The sequence below is a fragment of the Dermacentor silvarum genome, chromosome 4 (assembly GCF_013339745.2).
Source record: "Dermacentor silvarum isolate Dsil-2018 chromosome 4, BIME_Dsil_1.4, whole genome shotgun sequence".
NCBI classification, from domain to species: domain Eukaryota; kingdom Metazoa; phylum Arthropoda; class Arachnida; order Ixodida; family Ixodidae; genus Dermacentor; species Dermacentor silvarum.
Genome location: NC_051157.2, coordinates 72,790,837 through 72,810,919, shown reverse-complemented (window position 1 = coordinate 72,810,919; position 20,083 = coordinate 72,790,837). Strand labels below are relative to the sequence as shown.

The 20,083-nt window shown below is 45.1% G+C and overlaps 1 protein-coding gene across 1 annotated transcript in view; it reads left to right on the top strand.

The window, feature by feature from the left end:
• The window catches only part of LOC119450213 (protein cramped-like), a 52,634-nt gene that overhangs the window by 17,471 nt on the left and 15,080 nt on the right, over positions 1 to 20,083 (top strand). Inside the window, exons 9-16 of the mRNA XM_037713599.2 lie at positions 230 to 584; positions 2,424 to 2,983; positions 4,839 to 4,991; positions 8,162 to 8,566; positions 11,953 to 12,169; positions 13,980 to 14,254; positions 15,279 to 15,393; positions 18,969 to 19,046. Of these exons, the coding sequence (XP_037569527.1) occupies positions 230 to 584; positions 2,424 to 2,983; positions 4,839 to 4,991; positions 8,162 to 8,566; positions 11,953 to 12,169; positions 13,980 to 14,254; positions 15,279 to 15,393; positions 18,969 to 19,046 (2,158 nt within the window). The remainder of the gene's footprint in view (positions 1 to 229; positions 585 to 2,423; positions 2,984 to 4,838; positions 4,992 to 8,161; positions 8,567 to 11,952; positions 12,170 to 13,979; positions 14,255 to 15,278; positions 15,394 to 18,968; positions 19,047 to 20,083) is intronic.

Here is a 20,083-nt window from a genome sequence, read left to right as displayed (position 1 = left end):
AAGCAGTGCCGCATGGAAGTGCTCTGTTCAATGAGTTTCCTTTAATTCGAACTCCGTTTAATTTGAACAAATTTCCGGGCCCCTCTGAGTTTAATGATCGTGATTCGACGGTATGATTCTTGTATGTGCGAAAAGCATGTGGTAGAGTTTCTACAACTTTAAAAGTATGCAGCTGTACTCTTGTTAAGCTCCACTCATGCAGGTTTTGTATTCTTGCTTCCTGCCCCAGAAGGAACAGGTGGTGGCCAGCCTGGCAGGCACAGACTGCAAGGCCCTGGCCTCGATGGAGCCCGAGGTGGCACAGGAGCTGCGAGTCTGGCCCAGCACCCCCATCTCACCCGTCAGCATCTCGGCCATGGCCTCAAGCTTGGATGTGTCCTTTCAATGCCACCGCAAGAAGGCTGCCACCATGGCGGACGGGCTCAAGTCACGCCCCACAAGGCCAACTAAGCAATCACGAGCCATTAAGGCGGCAGCGTCCCAGACCTCCACAACCACCACAACTTCTTCTACAGCAACCGGAAATGCAGCGCAAGATTCGACAACAGATGCTGTTGCATCTATTGAGCCTGCTCAGCAAAACAGTATGTGGATTCAGATGACAGCTTATGTGGTGACTCTGCGAGAGCCCCATTTTGAGTTGGACATTTCAGCGGGCACGGCTATCTCATAAGTTAATGGTAGTGGTGGTATCCGTCATTGCATATTGCATAGGTTTTCTTAAAATACATATATTCAACTTCATGATGCTACTATAATGTATAAAGTGGCCACTGCGCTATGCTGTCCCAGCCGTGCCTACCCACGGTTGTGTGTGAGCTAGCTTATTTCAGTGACGAGCTGTCATTTAGAGCAATGTCCATGCACACAGAGGCTTAAAAATGCTAAGCTTACACTTGATTTTAAACATGCTGACTTTGGGGAAACACAAAACACTCAAAAGTTGGGATGAAGATCATGTCCATGAATTTTTGTTTCATATCTTAATTTTCATGACAGTGTGTGCATCCCATTTTCACTGCATTAATGCTTACCCTGTGTGTTTGTTCTATGACTAATAAATCTAAACCTTAGAAAAATACTGGCAAGTGCTAGAGCACCCTAAATTCAGTTGAACCTCGTTGATATGATCTTTGCAGGAACCAGATAATAAAATGTATCATCCAAAAATCGTATCATCCAAAGCAAGCCCCAAAACGTACGAAAACAGGCTTACTTGGTGACAAACTCGCTAGCAAAGCTTCCTGTGGCGTCAAGTGACACTGTTTCGCATACGCGTGTTATGCGGAGCAGCATCACTACACCACACGAAACGAAGCCAACACACCTTTATTGAGCAACTAAAACAGCTCGTCAGTTTTCGCTGAACTTCTTTTTTGTTTCGAAGTCCGTAAACAAGTTCTTTTCAAAGATAAGTTCCTTGACATAGCTACGGAGGTCACGGCACTATGAGGCCAAGAATTTCGAAACAAAGGAACACCGTAGAGCAGGGTCACACAACGAGCGATACGACTGGCGGAGGAGGGCAGGCGTTTCATTCAGCCACGTGACTGCATGAAGACCTCGCCTGAAAAGCCAACCAAAACAAACGCGAGCGACAGCTGACGCGAGCAGACGATACTACGAGCGTGAAAATAGCAGCTTGTTTGCCGCCAGGGCGTTCGGCAATTTAAATCGTTCCAGGACTGATCCCTCCCACGGCACATAAAACTTGCTTCACAGCAGCTTTTATGACAAACGCTTTGCCGCCGCCGGCACGCAGCGCTCATTTTTCCGCTAGTGTTACCGGCCCTTAACACGTTGTTTGTGGGTCGTTGGAGTGTAATTTAATCTAGTACACTTGAATATAAAGCTACGAGTTTCAGAAATACCAGTTTGCAGTCGTATCATCCAATTTCATGTGAAAACGTGATCGTATCAACTGCGTGAAAATACATTGCTCCTATGGGGCATTGGCCGGGAAACGAAAAAAAAAAACGTATCATTCCGAAAAACGTATTACGCCGAATCGTATCAACGAGGTTCCACTGTAACTTTCTATGATACTTATTTCTACTAACCAGTTTCAGTTTTGGTAGCGAAGTGGTGGATGCATCATGATGTCGCAATACACTGTCACAGGAACGCTCTCTCGTTCCTGTGATAGTGGCAGCTGCTAGAAGCGAGCACAGTCTGAAGAAATCTGTGCAATGGTTATTTAATGTACTACACCACTGTACCTACAGCCTTATTGCTACGCATCAGTAAATTTTGCTCTGGGTAATGATGTCACGATAATGTCGATGATGTTCAGTTTAGCATTGTTAGACAACATTTATATCAAATTAAAATATCTTGTCACCCTTTTATGTCTGTGAAGTATGTGGTAGAGCTTGTACAACTTCAAAAACGTGTCAATAAACCTAACCTCATTGTCATCACAGACAGTAGCGGCGGCAGTGAGACGGCGTCACAAGGCAGCAGTGTTCCGTCCTCCCCACCACCACCTGCGGGACAGGTGGAGGAGAATCCTGAGGACGAGGCCGCAAAGTCATTGACCCTGCTGCGCAGCATGTTGGAGCCTGATCCACCAGCAACGACAGCGAGCACTGTTTCAGAGACTCAGTGTTCAGCTACTCCGAATTCATGCCTCACCTCTTCACCACCGGTGACTCCAACCCCAATGCCAGCGGCCATCGAGTGCGTCCAGAATATCCTGGCGGACGGCAGTGCAGTGGCGGGGGGCCTGACGCTGGGCCAGCTGCTAGGCAAGGCTGCTGAGGAGGCTCGTCAGGGCGGTGAGGAAGAGGAGGACGAAGAAGAGAAGGCCAGGAGAAAGAAGAAGAAGCAAGAGGCAGAAGAGCAGGAGGAGAAGAGAAGCCAGCAGGAACAGGAGGAAGAGGCCAAGAGGAAGGAAGAGGAAGAGCATGCCCGTGAGCGCAGCACCAAAGGATGGACGGCCCAGGAGGCTGGACTAATGACCATTGGTGAACTCTATCTCATGGTGGGTGTCTATGGCTCCGAGTTAATTTGTTTGCACTGGGCTGGTGGTAACACGAGCCAGAAGCTTTAGTAGTGTTCAGAGTCAAAAGCTGCTGCACCGTATCGCCACACAGTGGTGGCAGTGCACAGTAAAGATAGACAGGAAAGAGTTATGTATTGGATGACCCTGTGGCCGGGATGCAATGCAACACTGAGGTGACGGCAGTCGTAGTAAGCACAGTTGGAAGTCATTTAATCAATGGAGTAAAATTGCTCAAGCTCATCTGCTTTTTATGCAGGCACTATTGTGAGCTCCAGAGCAGTCCATGGGGCTAACTTAGATTCGAGAATGTATTAGAGATTTGCAGCCCATGTCCAATCTGATTAGATGGGCCCGTATTGCTGTTCACATGCCTGTGTCATGTTCTTTCTTGTTTTCATTAGTGTTGACAGCAGTTTCAAAAATGAACATACAGTCACCAACTGCTTTTTGGATTAGGGCGGTCTTGTAAAAAAGTTCAATTTATCAGGAAGTTTGAAAAAACAAATATCAATGACAAAATCAGTGTTGTAACTTTTTGCGATTGCCCGCACAGTGAAAAATTAATTTACGGAATCTTGCTCTATGTTGTGCTCCACTGAAATACTATTTAATTTGAAATTTCATGGTCGGTGCCGTGAGTGCTTTTGTGTTCATCCACCGTGCAGCCTGATGGCCGTCACGCATTGTCTCGAAATGCAGATGTTACGCTCTGGACCTTGATTCCAGAGCACTGTCAGTTTATGCTGCGTTAGGCAAATTCAGTTTGGTGCTTAGTGCCTACGTGTGAGCTTTAAGCTATTTCATCCAGTGAGCATGCATACAAACATTGTAGGTTTTCATGTTAGTTGCTGGCTGGCCTGCAGGCAAGCACATCTGTTTTTTGAAAGCAGAAATGCATTTGTTTGCTTTTTCTTGCGTATGGGCCACCTCCAAGAAACCAGAACCAAAATATATTAAAATGTTTGAAGAATCAGAAGCCTGAAATATTGTAATTCGCAAGAACGTAAATGACTTTATTCCACAAGCATACAGAAAAGCTTGTCAGCGTGTTGCTGTGCGCACGCACGCTTTTCTGCGACCTGGTCACTCCTTATGACCGCACTGTTATGGCCGAATGATCACAGGTTTCTTTGCAATAGTAGTCATTGTCTGGCACTTCCCTCACTTCATTTTGACCGTTGTCTGTGCAGAAAATGAGCGTGAGCTGGTGCCTTTTGAAGCTGCTTGATCATTCTAAGTGACAAAAAATTCATAGTACGAATCATTGAAGTCACCCAGGACCTTGTCGCAGTTTGACATGTATGGGAACAGATGCTGGGTGCACGTAAGTCGTGCCACAAAACGCAAATGCAACTTATGTGCAGCCTTTACAACTCACTGGCACGGCTTAGCTTGTCTGATTGTTTGGGTGCAGTCGGTGACTGCTGGCGTCTTTTTGCTAGTGTGAAACCAAAACTAGGCTTTGCTAGTTTTGGTTTTGGAGATGTGAGGGCAACCATGCTAGTGACATATTAAAACGAAAATATAGTTCTTTCTGCTCGACTTGGTGGCCGAATTAGCACGCGGTCGTGCAGGTGGAAACCGAACTGTAAAGTGTCCAAAGTTTTGGTCGTCCTTATATACGTGAAGTCTATGGGCCCTGTGGTGATGCCATGAAGCTGTCCAAGTAATCAAGCATGTCCGAATTATTGTTTGGAGACGCTATAATCCAGCAATTCTGTTAGAATCTCTCTGGCCCTTAAATATTTTACAACCTTTCCGGCATTTAGAAGTTATTCAGTGTGTGCAGTTTACTGAAAGCATATACCGAGCTCAATATCTTTTTCTCTTTCAGATGGGGTGCCCAAGCAAGATAATTCTTCATTATGATTTTTGTCCTGTGGAGCAAAAGGTTGACAGGAAGTCGAAGATCAGCCTTGAGTGCACAACAATGCTGAAAAAATTGCTCAGCCTTGCAACTGTCATGTTTGCTGAGAAGAGCAAGCAGGTTAGACACTGTTATGAATTATACATATTATGCAGGTTGTATTATCTAGTATTTTTTTATAGCTTCTGTTATTTGTTTCTTTTTATTAGTCAAAAAAGATTTGTTCCGTATTTTCCCCATTGTCCATTTGAGGTTCTAGCTGCAATAGTTTTGTGAGAATAGGGCAGGCCTCCTGGTTTATGCTCAAGAGATCTGACAAGGCTGCAGAGTTCCGTGAAAGCATGTACAGTCAGACCTTGTTATAATGAAGTCGCATTCAAAGAAAATACTTTTGTTACATCTGATATTATAAGCATACACACTAATACCGGTGAGGGAAAAAAAAGTTGTGACTGGGCCTGCGTGAAAGAAACGCAAGCGTGATGCCTCCCACAGGCCAACAGGCAGTCTCTTGTTGATTATGATGGCCAGTGGGCAACTTGCTGTGCCAATACATGGCATGCGAACCATGATAAATTGCAGTTGCAATTTTACTGTCGTTAATATGCAACTGTGCTATCTGGGGGATTACACAAGATTGGGGCGCTATCTTATTGACTGCAGGCCAACAAAACCAGCTGTTGGAGGAAATGTGTGCGCGTTCAGATTGTGCTGTTTGAAGTCGATCTTGCTGTGTAATTGACATGTTTTCTATCAGAAGGCATATGTTAAGCTACTGAGTGGACAAATATTTCCTTATTTGTTACCAATACTTTTCGGGTCTTTCATTTTCAGCTTTATTATAGCAGTAGAATATGTACTCCATGAATAAAGCATGGCCAACCGAATTTTAGATTTACTTTCTTATGGCTGATAATTTTGTTTATCTGTGTTCATTGCACCCAAGTTCAACTGTACAAAAAATGAAGGAATTTTTACTTTACCCCTTTCTCTGCCAAGGACGAGCCATACTCGTCCGGGCACTTCCTCCTAACTATACGCATGAGAAGTTTCACTCGTCCAGGGATTTCGTTTCACCTACTGAGTGCCATAGACGAGCGGTCATCGTTTCACCTTTTTGACGTGAATGTTACGCTATTAAGTGGCACCAGTTTTAGAGACGACTAACTTTTTGAGGGCTCAGTTGGCAGAAACAAAGCGAAAGCCTGTCTTCCTGGGATTTAAAAATGGCAGTGTGGAGGAAGCAGCGGTAGCGATAATCACTACGTTTTTCAATGCTGGAATCATGGGTTTTTTGGACCTTTCTTCACCTCAAGTAAACAATTAGACCTGAAAAGCTTTAGGAAGTCGCGTTCGGATCGTGTTCTATACCAATTATTAGGAGGAAGATTTAGAGCTTCTGGCGACCTCTCTCGTGTGAACGCGGCCCAACAAAAACTCTTTGCTACCGGCGCCACTGATTTTCTTTCCACACCGTGCCAGCAATAGCACATAGCATGGAGGACAACAAAAGCACACCCAACTTCTGCTCCAAGAAATATTTCACCTCATACGGACTGTTTCTGTGGCCTTTTCTGTCTGCAACTTGTGAACATGAAAAAATAATTCACAGTAAAATGTTTGTATGGTAGAAAATGGTAGTTCAGAAAATTTGGTGGGTTTCTCAAACAAAAGTTGGCACGGACAGGGTTAACATATCTTGTCCCTTTTATGCACATAACACACCTCTCCTCATGCATGGTCATATTTTAATCCATATATCCATTAGGCACCTATACTGCCTCGATCTTTAGGCCTCTTGACAGCCGTCCTCATATTTCACATGTTGTGTTTTTGTCATTGTTTGGTTATATTTGGCATTTGTGTCATTGAACATCGCAGGTAGTTATATTTAAGAAAATTTCTATGCTTTTTAAACTACATTTGCATAAAGGATAACTGTCATTACTCTTGCAAGAGCATATTCTGCAATGAAGACATCTTGCCCCTGTGATGCGGTTAGATGATTGAGACTTTGTTCAAATGTAAACCGACTTGTGATGTAAAAAACATGCATTTTGTGAACAAGTGTACCTAGAAGCTCTAGTGCATTCTTCTTTTCCAACTTGCATCTCTATATGACACATTTATGGATTTATGGATATATATTGCCGGATGCTGTCGCTGTGCATGTTTTCATTTTGTCAAGGGCACAGACATGCGAGAGCTGCGCCGTCTTTGCCCGGCGCTTGTGCGCATGTGTGAGTCGCGAGAGAAAAATATGGGGACTCTGCCTAGGTACTACGAAGGAGGACACGCTTTGCTCCATTCATCCATAGCCGATGGCAATGCGCACTATAGGGGAACCAACGTTTAACTTCCATCCAAACGGGATTACTGCAGCCGATACAGAGTATGTAATGGCGAAGCATACAGTACATCAAATTCGCAGTTATACATTGTGTCATTATTCATACGTCTACAGCAGCTAAAGCCCCGCGCTTCATGCTGGGTCACTTCGCTCCCCTTAGCAGGAAATCCTCCATGTCAGGCTTGTTGTTAAAGCGTAGGTAAACAATAACTACACAACGAACTTGCAGTAACAACGTGTCATTATTCATTGGTCTGCGGCCACTAAAACGGCATCTACCTAAGCCACCCCCAACCTCGTGCTTCGCTCCCCTTGGCAGAAACTCTTAAAGTCAGGCCTGGTAGCAAGGCATAGGTAAACAACTACTGGAAAAGTCAAAAGGGAAAATAAAATAATAATGCAGAGTAAAAAAAAATTTCAAATGCACGATTTGAACTACAGACGTCCTATTCTCGAGTGCAGTACTGTGACTGCTATGCCATGAACGACTAGAGGAAATACAAATCTTATTCCGGATTATTTACCCACAGTCGTGTGGTGCAGCTCTGCTAGGGACAAAAAGAGCAAAGCATGTTCTTCGTAACACCTAGGCACAGTCCCCAGATTTTTCTCTCACAACTCACACATGCGCATAAGGGTCAGGAAAACATTGCGTATCTCTCGCATGTCTCCACCCTTCACAAAATAGAAACATGCCTCACTGCGGGCAGAACCATCTACTGCAGCCACATGAGCATCTGCCACGATATTGCACAACAGCGCAATGAGTTTTACTGGGTCTGTGATTTGCTAGTAAGAGTGCTTGATAGTCAGACAGGCTGTTTTTTGTCCATCGCTCTCGAGACAGCTCATCTAAACAGCTGTGCCAAGCGTTGCAGCAGTCTATTTGCGTTAGCTTGATTACGTAGCTGATAGTGTGTGCATTGTCCTTTTCTCCAAGGGTCCCCTGTCACCTCCTGCGGGCAGATGTGGCAGCAGTGCTGGAGCCGGAGGTGGCCGGGGCACTGCTGCTGTAAGTGGCACGCCCCCTTCGGGCAAAAGCGGAGGCGGTGGTGGGTCTGGCGGAGCACGTGCCAATGCCGGAGGCACCCCACCCTCGGGCAAAAGTGCGGCGAGTCGCGCCCTTGGCCGTAGCCCGTCAACGCGCACAGCCCAGCGGCCCACATTGCAGCAGGTGCAGCAGGCGCAGGTGCTGGAAAATGCAGCCGATGGGTCGGCAGCCACCACAGCCTCTGGCACCGACCAGCACGTATTTGTCGTCCCCATGGGCATGGCACCTCGAGCTCACAAGCAGGCTGGGGTACCAGGCATGCCCACAAACATCACACATCAGGAGCAGCTGGATGTGAGTTCTCGACGACTATTTTTACCAGCTCGAGTAACTCTTTCATGCACAGAAGTTTCGATTCTATGCGAAAATGGAATAGCGTTTAAAAAAAAAAAAGAAAGAAGAATGCTGGGAAGGGAGTGATTTAATAGAACACAGTGAATAAGGAAGAAATCACGTTACTTGGTAATAGCTAAGTGGATTTTAGGGGTCAGCTCAAGAAACTGCCGTGCTGGAATGTTTCTGTAAATTCTGCATGGAACACCATGAAACAGTTCTGCTTCTAATATATTTTATTGTTTATTGGATTTGTTGATTTGCCATGATGCCATACCAGCTACAGTGACAGGGACATGCGACGAAGGCAGTACTACACAGTGCTAATTGATGTGTTTCCTCATATAGGGTGCAGCATTGTATCGGCTGCCTTCTCATGCTGTTCTTAATATTTTTTTTATTAGCCCCTTCTACGCCACCTTGACATTCAGGTGCATAAGAGGTTCATTGCTTTTGTCAAGCAAACGACAGCAACAACAATATCAAAAACCCACCTTATGATACATATTGGTGCTTAACTTCTTAATTATAGTTAAAACGTTGATGGAACGAATTTAAATAGAACCAAGTCCCTGATTTAACTGATTGTTTACTGTTCATAACTTCATGTCTATAGAGCACCATGTATTTATAGCCTTAATATAATGAAGCTTTTCATCCGTGATTTTAATGTAAAAAAGTTTTTTTTCACGGCCACAAACGAAGACCATGGCATTAAATCGAAACCAGGTTGCAGGTGTGAGACGAAATGGTTGAGTTAGGTACAGTTGTTTGTGCACATTCTGTACTCGGCGATAACCCGTTCAAAGGTGAAGGCCTCCTTGGATGTGGGCTCAGGTGTTGTGCCGTGTGTAGGGACGTGCAATAAAAAAAAAGAGAGAACTACTGAGGTTTTTATGTGAAATGTGATGTGAATGTTGGAATTGATAACACCTGCAAACTTTACAGGCTACTGTTCTTATTGAAATTGGCTTTCTCAAAATTCAAAAAATTTTGCGGCTCCTTCCGTGTAAGAAAAATCCTCCAGCGGGTGTTCTTATTTCCATAAAAGTTCGAATTCAGTATAACGAAGCAAATTGGCGATATTGCAGACTTTGATCTATGTAGGTTTAACTGTACTACTTACAGAAGAAGGTGCATACTTTAGTGTAACAAATTTTCAATCTAATGAAGCAGAGTGCCAATTTTTACAACTTTGTTAAAGTGAGGCTTAACGCTGAAATTAGGAGCAGTAAGTTAGAAAAGTAGCACAGTTTGATGGCAAGGCAGAAAGTATATTCTGGTGCAACTAGAAAGGAAGTCATGAAAGAAGCGTTATCCAAGATAACTGGCATGCTCTGGAGAAATAGATGTCTATGGAACTTACTCAGAAGCATATGTTGCGAATCTTTTCTTATCTTTGAGACTTACTGTGCATAGGCTGAGCCATGAGCTTGTCTGCTGCATCATGTATTTGGAAATGTTAGCACTGCCAATGAAATACATGTTGGAGGACCAAATGTTGAAATGTAAGGAGTCTCCGCCAACGGAGTTCGCCCAAGAAACGAGCTTCGCACCGCTTAGCTCTCGCGAAGGTACAGGAGGTAGCGCCGATCACTGAGACATGGGTCTCCGAGACACCTGCTCGGTGTACACGCCACATTCAAAATAGCAACCGAAACTTGAGAGAAAAAAAGAAAAAAACTCACTGAAATAACACGCGTGGTGTCAGCGCGCACGAGCGAGCGCGGCCGCCGCAGCCCACAGCGAGCGAAGGTTCGTGCGGTCTATCGCTGCAACGGAAACTGAGCGGCGAGAGCACAGCCCATACGAAAGGTCAGAGCCGTCTGGAGATCGCTTTCAAGATACGCTGCGCGCGAGAAACCGCTCTGGCGCTAAGTACGCAGTTGTTAGAAGAGTACAAGTCCCCCCCCCCCCACGGCCTTTCGCACGAGGGAGGAAGTCGCCTCCGCCGTGCGTTCGCTCTCCATGAAAGCGCGCGTCCCCCGCGCGCTGTCACTCGCACATACGGCGGGCGCGCGGCGATGATTTTATCGCCCTTGGACTTTGTATGGATCCTCAGGGCGGCGACGCCGACGGCGAAAATCCGCTTGAAGTGTCCATATAATTACTGTCGCAATAAAAAAAAAAAAAAAAATCCCACAATAAATGGTTCAAACGATGGCATGGCCTCCGAGACTGGTTGCAACTAGAAAGGAAGTCATGAAAGAAGCGTTATCCAAGATAACTGGCATGCTCTGGAGAAATAGATGTCTATGGAACTTACTCAGAAGCATATGTTGCGAATCTTTTCTTATCTTTGAGACTTACTGTGCATAGGCTGAGCCATGAGCTTGTCTGCTGCATCATGTATTTGGAAATGTTAGCACTGCCAATGAAATACATGTTGGAGGACCAAATGTTGAAATGTAAAGGAAGTAGGTGGCATGTGATGCGGTAGTCAATTTTATTATGACAGTGAGTCCTTGCGAGAGACATATTGGTGATGAGGAGTTTAGAAGAGTGCAGTAAAGGTGACAAAACATCTTGATGATGGCCCTAAACTGTTCCATTGCAATGAGAAAGGCGACAAATTGTGATCGCAAGCTTAACTGAAGTGCCGTAGCAATCTGTTGAAAGTTGATGCAGTAAAGAAGCATTTGACGCTTCCTTCCACATTGGGTACAGTGTCGACTGAAAGGGAAAAAATTATCATTCACCCGAGAGCAGCACGAAGTTACAAAGGAAACCCATGTGGGTTTCTCAGAGAGAGAGCTTTGCAGCTAAAGAAAAATTCGTCCTGGTCTGGGTATGAAACCTGGGACCAACGCATTTATGGGGCAGTCGCCATACCAATTGATCTAACCAGAAGGTTAGGAGATCGTAGAGCGAAGCCGAATTAACCGACAACTCGAAGCACAGGGGCACTGAATATGGCAAATGAGTTCTGTGGAAGCCTGCAAGGAGGGCGACAATTTTTTTTCCTTTCGTAACGTCCACCACTTTGTGAGTTTTCACAGAACTGATTTGGGATATACAGTGTGCACTGTTATCTTCTTTGTCACTTCAGCTCCGTTTTTCATTTCTACAGAGGTAGCTGTTGCAAGATCTTTTCTTGCTTGATATGATGGACCATGCAATATAGAGTGGTTGCTCTGAAGTCAAATTACTTGCGAAGTTTTGGGTGTACAGTCTTTAAATGGTGTAGCTGAAACCAGTCACCCAGGTCGGTGCATGAGTGCTGCAGTCTATTAAGACGCACACAGACTTAACTGAGACCTTGTGGTCGCAGGCTTACTACGAAATATGTAAGCATACTGAGGTGACTGTACTATGGATTAATATAAGATTACGGTATACTCCCACAGCGACTGGTTCCAGGAAACAGGCGAGGCATGCGCCTGCGTGCGGTGCGCAAGCCCTTGGTGGTCCAGCGGCCCCTGCTGCCCCGTGCCGACAGGCGTCCCGTCACACTGGTGCAGCTTCTGCCCTCGACCCAGGCCACGCTGGCTGCTGTTGTGCAGCCCTTGGCATCAGATCCCCTGCCCCAGGGCAAGGGGATTGTCAAGCTCATCCACCCGGCAGGTAAATACGTTTTGGCTGGGTGAAAGGTTGTAGAGATTTTTGTAATGTTACCTGGAGATCAACCTGGCACTGCTGACTGTGCTAGTTTTCTAATAGGCAGTGTGCTTCTAATAGGCAGTGTGCAAATGTGGAGATTCCAAGATATCGGTGGTTCAGCTCGGCTTGAAACTTGGCTTGGCCTATACAGTCGAACCCACTTATCCTGGTTTTAACAATATATCAGTTATAACAATGAGAAGCGGCTGCACCGTCAGCTTTTGTATGTTTTCTACGGTGAAATAACCCGCTTACTACAATACCCCCATGTCGCGCCTACCACAAAGCGGATGCTTTGTGGTAGGCGCGACAGCCTCACGCAAAGGTTGTTAAACGGTCCGGTGGCGGAGTTTTTGTTCCAATCTCAGTCAAACTTTCGAGATGTCCGTAATTTGGCCCAAAAATACTTCGAGATAAAGCGCAATAAATACATGGCACGTATGGGAAATGGTTCGGTGCTGCGGAAAATTTTGACTTAGCCGATTTTTCAAGATATGTGAGTTCGATTAAACGGGGTATTGCTGTTTTATTTTTTTCCACAATTTAACGAAGTAATTTCATAACTTCAATTTAATGAAGTTTTCGGCTATTTCAAGCATGTAATTGAAGCCTGTATGGCTGGTAAATCTAGTAAAAAACTATAAGATGTCAGCTGAGGACAAAGTTATTTGCAAGCGTCCTTCCGCATGAAAAATTTGGAGGACGCTTAAGCTTCGCCTTTAAGAGTGGAACGCGATAGCATTAAAAAATCTCGGACTGTTTGTCAAGCTTCCCGGCAACTGCAGCTTTCTTTTTTTCTCCAACTTCGCCTCCGCATTTGGCTGCCAAGGAGGCGAGCGCCATCTGGATAATATTTTTGCAAGGTACACCGACCGGGGAGCGCTTCTGTATGAGTGGTAGAAATGCTGGAAAACAGGGTTTGTGTTGAGTTTCCGCGTAACAGAATTATGTTTTCTCGTATATTAAAATTACGATCCAATGCTATCATACCTGTAGGTTGTGGTTAAGTTGTACTTTACAATTTTTTGAGAAATTCAATTATTTCACCAGCACCTCTGCACCACGCAGAGGGCCTGTGTGGTTGGGATGGTTCGCGATGATTTTCTTGGCCGCGGACGCTGCACACCGAGACCGACGCCAACGCCAGATTTTCTGCGACATGGGGCCCTTAATGCTCTCGCGTTAAATGTTTGAGCGGGAAAAACGTCGTCAAAGTGTGCGTGCCAGGGCACAGTGTGCAGGAAACAGCGTTGCGCCATTTGTCGCGTAACAACTTGCGGAGGGAGGCCACAGGGCACACGGCATCTCGGAGCACTCGGAGGAACACGAGAGATGACAATTCCTTCGGCGCAAGGGGGATAGGGAAGGAGCGAGCACGCGGTAACATGATCAAGCACGTGCTAGAGAGCGCAGGGGGCAGGGGACTCATACCTATTCGCCCCCTCCCGCTCACACGCGCATCTCCTCTCCTGTACCCTTGCTGTAGCTACGCTTGGCTGTCCATATGTGGGCCACACGCCTTATCTTGGAAGTAATCTTCGGCAAGTGCAAAGGTTGAGTCGATATGATTGGTGCCTTTATTCCCATTTTGTTTCCGCGCATCAAGTGTTGGTCGCGTAATCTCAAGTTTCCAAGGCACGGTGTGAATCATTGTGTGCACAGGGTTGTTGGCATTATGCAAAAGGTCTGTAAGTGTTAACTTCATTTCAAACACTTGGTATCCAGTCGGCCACACGCAAGTTGAGACTCATTATAAAATTTTCCCACCTTTCAGCCACCACGAACATTGCTGGGGCTACATTCGACATGCAGCCCGTGCAGGTACCGCTGATCGATGCCAGCAGCGTGGCAATGGCAGTCTCGTCGTCAGGGCATTCCATCACCACAAGCAGCCCTGCTGTCGTGGAGGCCACCAGCACATCCACTGTGCTGGTGGCCTCACAACAAGCTCACACAGTGGCTGTCGTCCAAAGCACGCCACAGACAACAAACCTGGTGGTGGATGAACCGCCTGTCCTTGCTCTGGCAGAAAGCACAGAAGCAGCGAAGGTGAGTTGCATGGGGCCACTGGTGGAGGAAGTGTGTGGAAATGAAAAGTCAGCTTTCTGTTGATTTTTTTTTTAAAGAAGAAAAGAAAAATGTGCACAAGACGAGTATAGCAAGTGGAAAACAGACTAGAATACTGGGCTGTGTCCTGATTTGTTTTTGACAAACAAGGACACAGTGCTGCACCTTTGTCTTTTTGTGACTTTATGGGTACGGGGGGTTTGGGAAGATAGGGCAAAACAGCAGTATATACCTAAACAGTGTATATTGCTAAGAGAAAAAGTACTTCACACTTACGCAGAGAGACACTGCTCTGTATTTGATAGTAGTGAAAGGGTCAGCTCACCTCTAGTCACACATGGTCGGTTGACGAGGTCATCCGCAAGAAAGGCAGGCAAGCCAGCAGGAAATGAGAGTCATAAACAGAGAGCGTGTCTCGCTTGGGGACATTTTTTATATCTTTTAGATGGTGATAGTATAACCCAATTTAAATGTGAAATTGTTTGTAACGTGCACATTTAGAAGCAACCACTGCACGTTCATCGGCATTCCATTCACTGCTGACGTTATGCTGCAACAGTCACTTTCGTTTTTGCACTACTGTAAAGGGTCAATGGTGTTCAACCTCGAATTCACTTCTCCACTTCTTTACTTCTTTCATTATAGTGGCCCCTATAGAAGATCATGCCAGAAAAACCTAGCTTAACATAGCTTAGCAGCTTGGCCCTGATACACCACCTTGATGGTACCTTTCATGGTGCCTTTAGGCACTCCGAGTTTTCCCCTAAGTGGGAAACAGACTGTACATACAGCCATTGTAAATTGCACAGTGGTATTTCAGCATGTCTTTTCTATTCCTATCTTTCACTTTACTGGCTAGCTTAGAACAAGTCACTACTCTGCTAACTTATAATAGTGTTTGACTGCATACACTGGCTGAAGTCAATGTTTTAGTCATTTATAGTAGCACCTGCCACATGTTGCAAGTTTCCTGGAAAACCTGTCATTTCGGTCTTGCTGTGTTTAGACCCTTGCTGAAGATCCATTGGATGTTGCTGCTACTGCTGCTGCTTCACCTGTCAGAGTCCAGCCCCTTTCACCACCAAACATTTCATCTCTACTTGACATTTCCTTACCTGAAAGTGAGTATGACTGGTATGATTGATGTTGAAACAGTGCTGACACCAAAGCTCTAGGCTTTTTTGTGTGTGTGTGTGGAAGAGTGTCTTCTTTTTCATAGGATGCAGCTTCAAATTGTGAAACTCACTTTCTAAAGTTTCTTTTGCATTCAAACTTCTTTACATTCAGAGGGATTTTGATTATGCAGCCTTAAAGAACAGATACATTTTTCTGCACATGCATCCGAACCACCTTAATAACGATACCGGTTTTATCAATATATCAGTTATTATACAATTAGAAGCTGCTGCACCAGTCAATTTTAGCATGTTTTTTTATGGTGAAATAACATGCTTATTACAATGCCCTCATGCTGCATTATCGGTTATAGCGATGGAAGTCTGGATACTAGGTGTCCGTGCCGAAAGGTAGTGGAATGCGAAATCCTTGAAAAGAAGAAAGAAAAAGAGAAATTCGAGCCGCTGCATGCCACCGCACGCTCTTTTCCAGCCTTCTTTGCATCGCCATTCTCACGCGCCTCTCTCCCGTCATCTTTCCACGCCTGCGGACACGAATGGGCTGAGCCCATAGGTCTAGGACGTGCCACCCTCCGAAACAGCAATGGACCGCGCCAACTGCGCTGGCAGCGCTAGGCACTGCTCCGGCTGCTCCCTGATTTCTCGCTGGCTCATGGCTGGCCCCACATTCTGTGCAGTTCTGCCCACAGATTCGCTCGTGCTTGTCTTTATTGGCTGCATCGAAATCGTTCCTGGCCACGTGGTTTCTCAGCCTCTTTTGACCTGCTGCTTAAACGGAAGATGGCTGATCTGCCCGTTGATCATTGGCAACGCGCGACGTCACCGGTGAAAAGAAAGTGCATTGCTAAAACGAAGTGCTTCTAACTGATGAGGCGATCATCGCGAACGTGCTTGTATCTGATCGCGACGGCGACAGTGACGGCGAGGACGGGAGCGATGACACGGTAGGGCAGGCTGCCTCAACGTTGTCCTCGCAGGAGGCCCTGCAACTGATTCAGTCCCTCCAGGGCTTCGTTTTCGTGAGGGACCTTCCGCTGCACTACATGGAGCACCTACCTGGATGCCTTGGAGAAGGGTGTCGGCAAGCTTTGCATAAAGCAAGCAAAGCTGACGGACATGGGGCTTTCTCGTGTAAGCCAGTGAGAAGTAGTGGCGAGATGCTTCTGGCGATCTCGCCCCAGCGCTTCTTGTGGATTTCTCAAGCTGAGAGGCTGCCGTGACAACCTTCTCGCATTTCTTTAAAGGCCCAGTTTGAGGCCACTAAAGCGATGCCTCGGCAGAGCTCGTGTGTCACTTGCCGCCCGTGACCCCACTTTGCAGTTGTTATAGCAGTGCCATTCTTGAACGCTGACAGCCGCAGCTTGTTACATGCGATTGTAGCATGCAGGAAGCAGAGTTATACAGTTAAACGAGTCCACACAATCAGCAGCCGAATGGAGGAACGTGGTTGGGAGGAGCACTCGTCTCCCTGCCATTATATAGTTTTCTCACAACAGCTCTGCCATCCCCCTATATATATGTATTTTTTTCATGCAGCCCGATTATAACAATGGAATTTTTGTAGCACTTGAGTATTGTTATAAGTGGGCTCGACTGTATTTTACTGCCTTTAAGCTGCAGCGTATTTTCGCATCCCATGGGCTCCGTGCAATTTCTAGCACATTGTCGAATTTCTGCACCTGCCCTCTGTAATACCACTGTCACATGGGCAAATTTAGTGCGACATCGAGGGAGTATGCATTGCCATTAATCAAGCACAGCGTCTCACACATAAAGGTTGAGTGACACTTGCCATGGAATGCACTTCATTGGGGTCGTTTCACTGCATCAAAGTGTGTAGCCCTGATGTCAGTGCTTCAGAAATAAATAAAACAGTATTTAATGCACATTCAGTACAAATTGTAAGACATTTTTTGTTTTTTTGTTTTTTAAAATGTTATGCCGTCTGCAGTAGAAACTGTTATTTTCCTGTGCTTGCGATGATTGTGATGCTGTCTTGTGATGACTTGCGACGATTGATCGTGTTACTGCTGCCGCAGTTAATTACTTTTTGTACAATGAAATTCACACTAAATTCTATTTTGAAATACAACTTCTAGGACCTGTAGCTGCACATACTTTTCAAACTCATGTAATTTTATGTCTGATATAGTTTAGTTCTCTCGTAATAACTGTTTAGATGTTGCACATCTCTCCTGACCTCGAACTTGTCACATAGTACAATGAATGTACAAAACACTAGAGGTGTGCGAATACCAAATAGTAGAATTCGAATCGAACATCAAATTAAATCAAGAAAAAGAAGGCGAATATCAAACCCAATATGAGAAAATTTTTCACAAAATAATTCAAAATTAATCCTTAAAAATTTTGATGAAGAAATTACGGTGCTGCACATGCTCGGGATTCTCCTAGCCTTGTAATAACAATAATGCAGCAAGCTATCAGTAACTTAGATACATAGAAATGAAGATGTACAGTACAGGCTACTCTTATTAAAGGGAACACCAAATTAACATGCCAGCAATGATTACAGCTGGAAAAAAATTTTCTTGTGCTTAAATTTATGTTGAATAGAATCAAGTGCTTTAAAACCCTCTGAAACTAATGAATTACTGTAGTGACACTCTGTTGTACTGAATACCAATTAAATTCTTAGTTTAATAGTGGACCAGTGTTTTGTGGCAATTTTTTTTTTTTTTGCATAGAAAGTTTTGCTTTCCAGTTTTTTTTTTCTCCAAACAACAGAAGGGCTATCCTAACTTTACAGCAGGTGGGTTATCATAAGGCCAGTCTGCACGACAGGCGAGAAGACTGCACATCACGTGACTTGATCACCACTCCGTGCATAGCCGGCGCCGCGCTAAAGAAAATGCGCCGTCCACTCCGTTTTATTGTCAGGTTTGGCGTGATTTGCCACCTGTCAAGTATTTAAAAACTCTAGGGTCACGGAAAGTTGGCACGACACACAGTAATGCTGCTTTTGTTGCCGTTCCCTCTTTCTGCGTCGCATTATCATTTCTATCGGTCCTGTCGATCCGGACGAACCTTGTACCGACATAGGCGGCCCCGGCTGATGGGGCGCTGTTCTGCGAATTGCGCCGTTAGGACGCAGTGTGCAGGATCCTCTCATAGGGCTGACGTTGAGGAGCACTAGCAGTGACAAAGACCGCTACCACGTCATCTGGGGTGGCCCGCCCGTCCATGGCACACTCGGCGCTCCTCTTGTGCCGAAAATGAAGTGAAATGCTCGCTTGTTCGGCATCGAGCATGTGACACTGCCTGGGTCTCCACATCAAATGTATCGAAAAATCAAATAGTAGATATTCGATTCGTACATCGAATTTTTCGGAACGCTCGCTATTCGATTCGATTCGCTGGTATTCGACTATTCGCCCACCCCTACAAAACGCTTGCGAATATAACTGTAACAACCAATGCTGTAGTATGTGAAAAGACAAATGACTGTTGTGTACATAGAACATATAAAAATACGGCATTTGAATAAGAGAGAGAAAAGGCACTTTTATATATTTGTCTTGTTTACCCGGGTTTGACAGGTCTTCCATCAGAAGGCACGACTGCACAGATCTTGGATGATGCTGCCACACTACCAAACTTAGGAGCAGCACTCTCGGGTAAGTTAGTGAGATCTGACTTCTTTATTGATCCAGATATAAAAGGCAGCCTGGCTCTGTTTGTAATGAAGCATGTGCAAAGATTGTTATTGTAGTGAATGTGGTGCATCCTCGACAGGAGTGTTGCATGAGTGAACGTAAATAAAGGTAGATCCACACGTTGTACTAAATTTAAAGGGACACTAAGGAGAAAATATTGAGCCAAGTTAGATCCATAGATTATTCGTCTAGAAGTCTATCACTGTTTTCTGTGTGCCAATATATGACTTTCTTGCGTAGAAAATTGCCATCGGAGGTCCCTCTGTTACTTCTCAATTTGAAATGCCTGCGCCAAAAAAGGATGAGTTAGCTATGCCCCTGTGACCTCCCTTTCTGCCACTCTGTAATTCAGCCAGTGTTGAAATCATACGAGAGGTACCACAGTTCAAAATAGGTGGCGCCACTTCGATTTTTTTTTGTCTTTTTTGAACAATGAAGTAGGTTCTAGAATGCTATTTTCGAAGCAACTTTCGTATCATCGAAGTCGCTGAAATGTCACCGATGTTCTGTCACGTCGCTAAGGAAAGTCAATGGTGGCGATAAATTTAATAATTTATCGCTAAACAGACAAGAAAGTTACTAGATCTAGCTACAGAATCGCTACAATGGCAAGACTGCATGCGAAGACCATGAGTCTTCGAATTTACGGTAACCCTTCATTGTTCCTAAACTTAAACAGATGCAAGCATCCCACTCATAAGCTCCGCTTCTCAGATAAGTGCGACCACTTGTTCTATATGTTTCACACGTGTGTGTGTAGCCTTCGAAAAAAAAAAAAAAGTTGTTTTAGTCCGGAACCACTTATAGTGTGGATATTCGCGACTCTGGTGAACCTAGGTTATAAGTGGTCTGCACTGTATTGCAGATTCCCTTTGCATATGTACAGGATGATTAAAAAATAACCTAGGTAAAAATGTAATCATTTGAAAAATGTAGACTGCAGTAAGGGGATGCGGTTTTTGCAGAAATGCACAGAAAGAACATGGGATTTTTTTTAA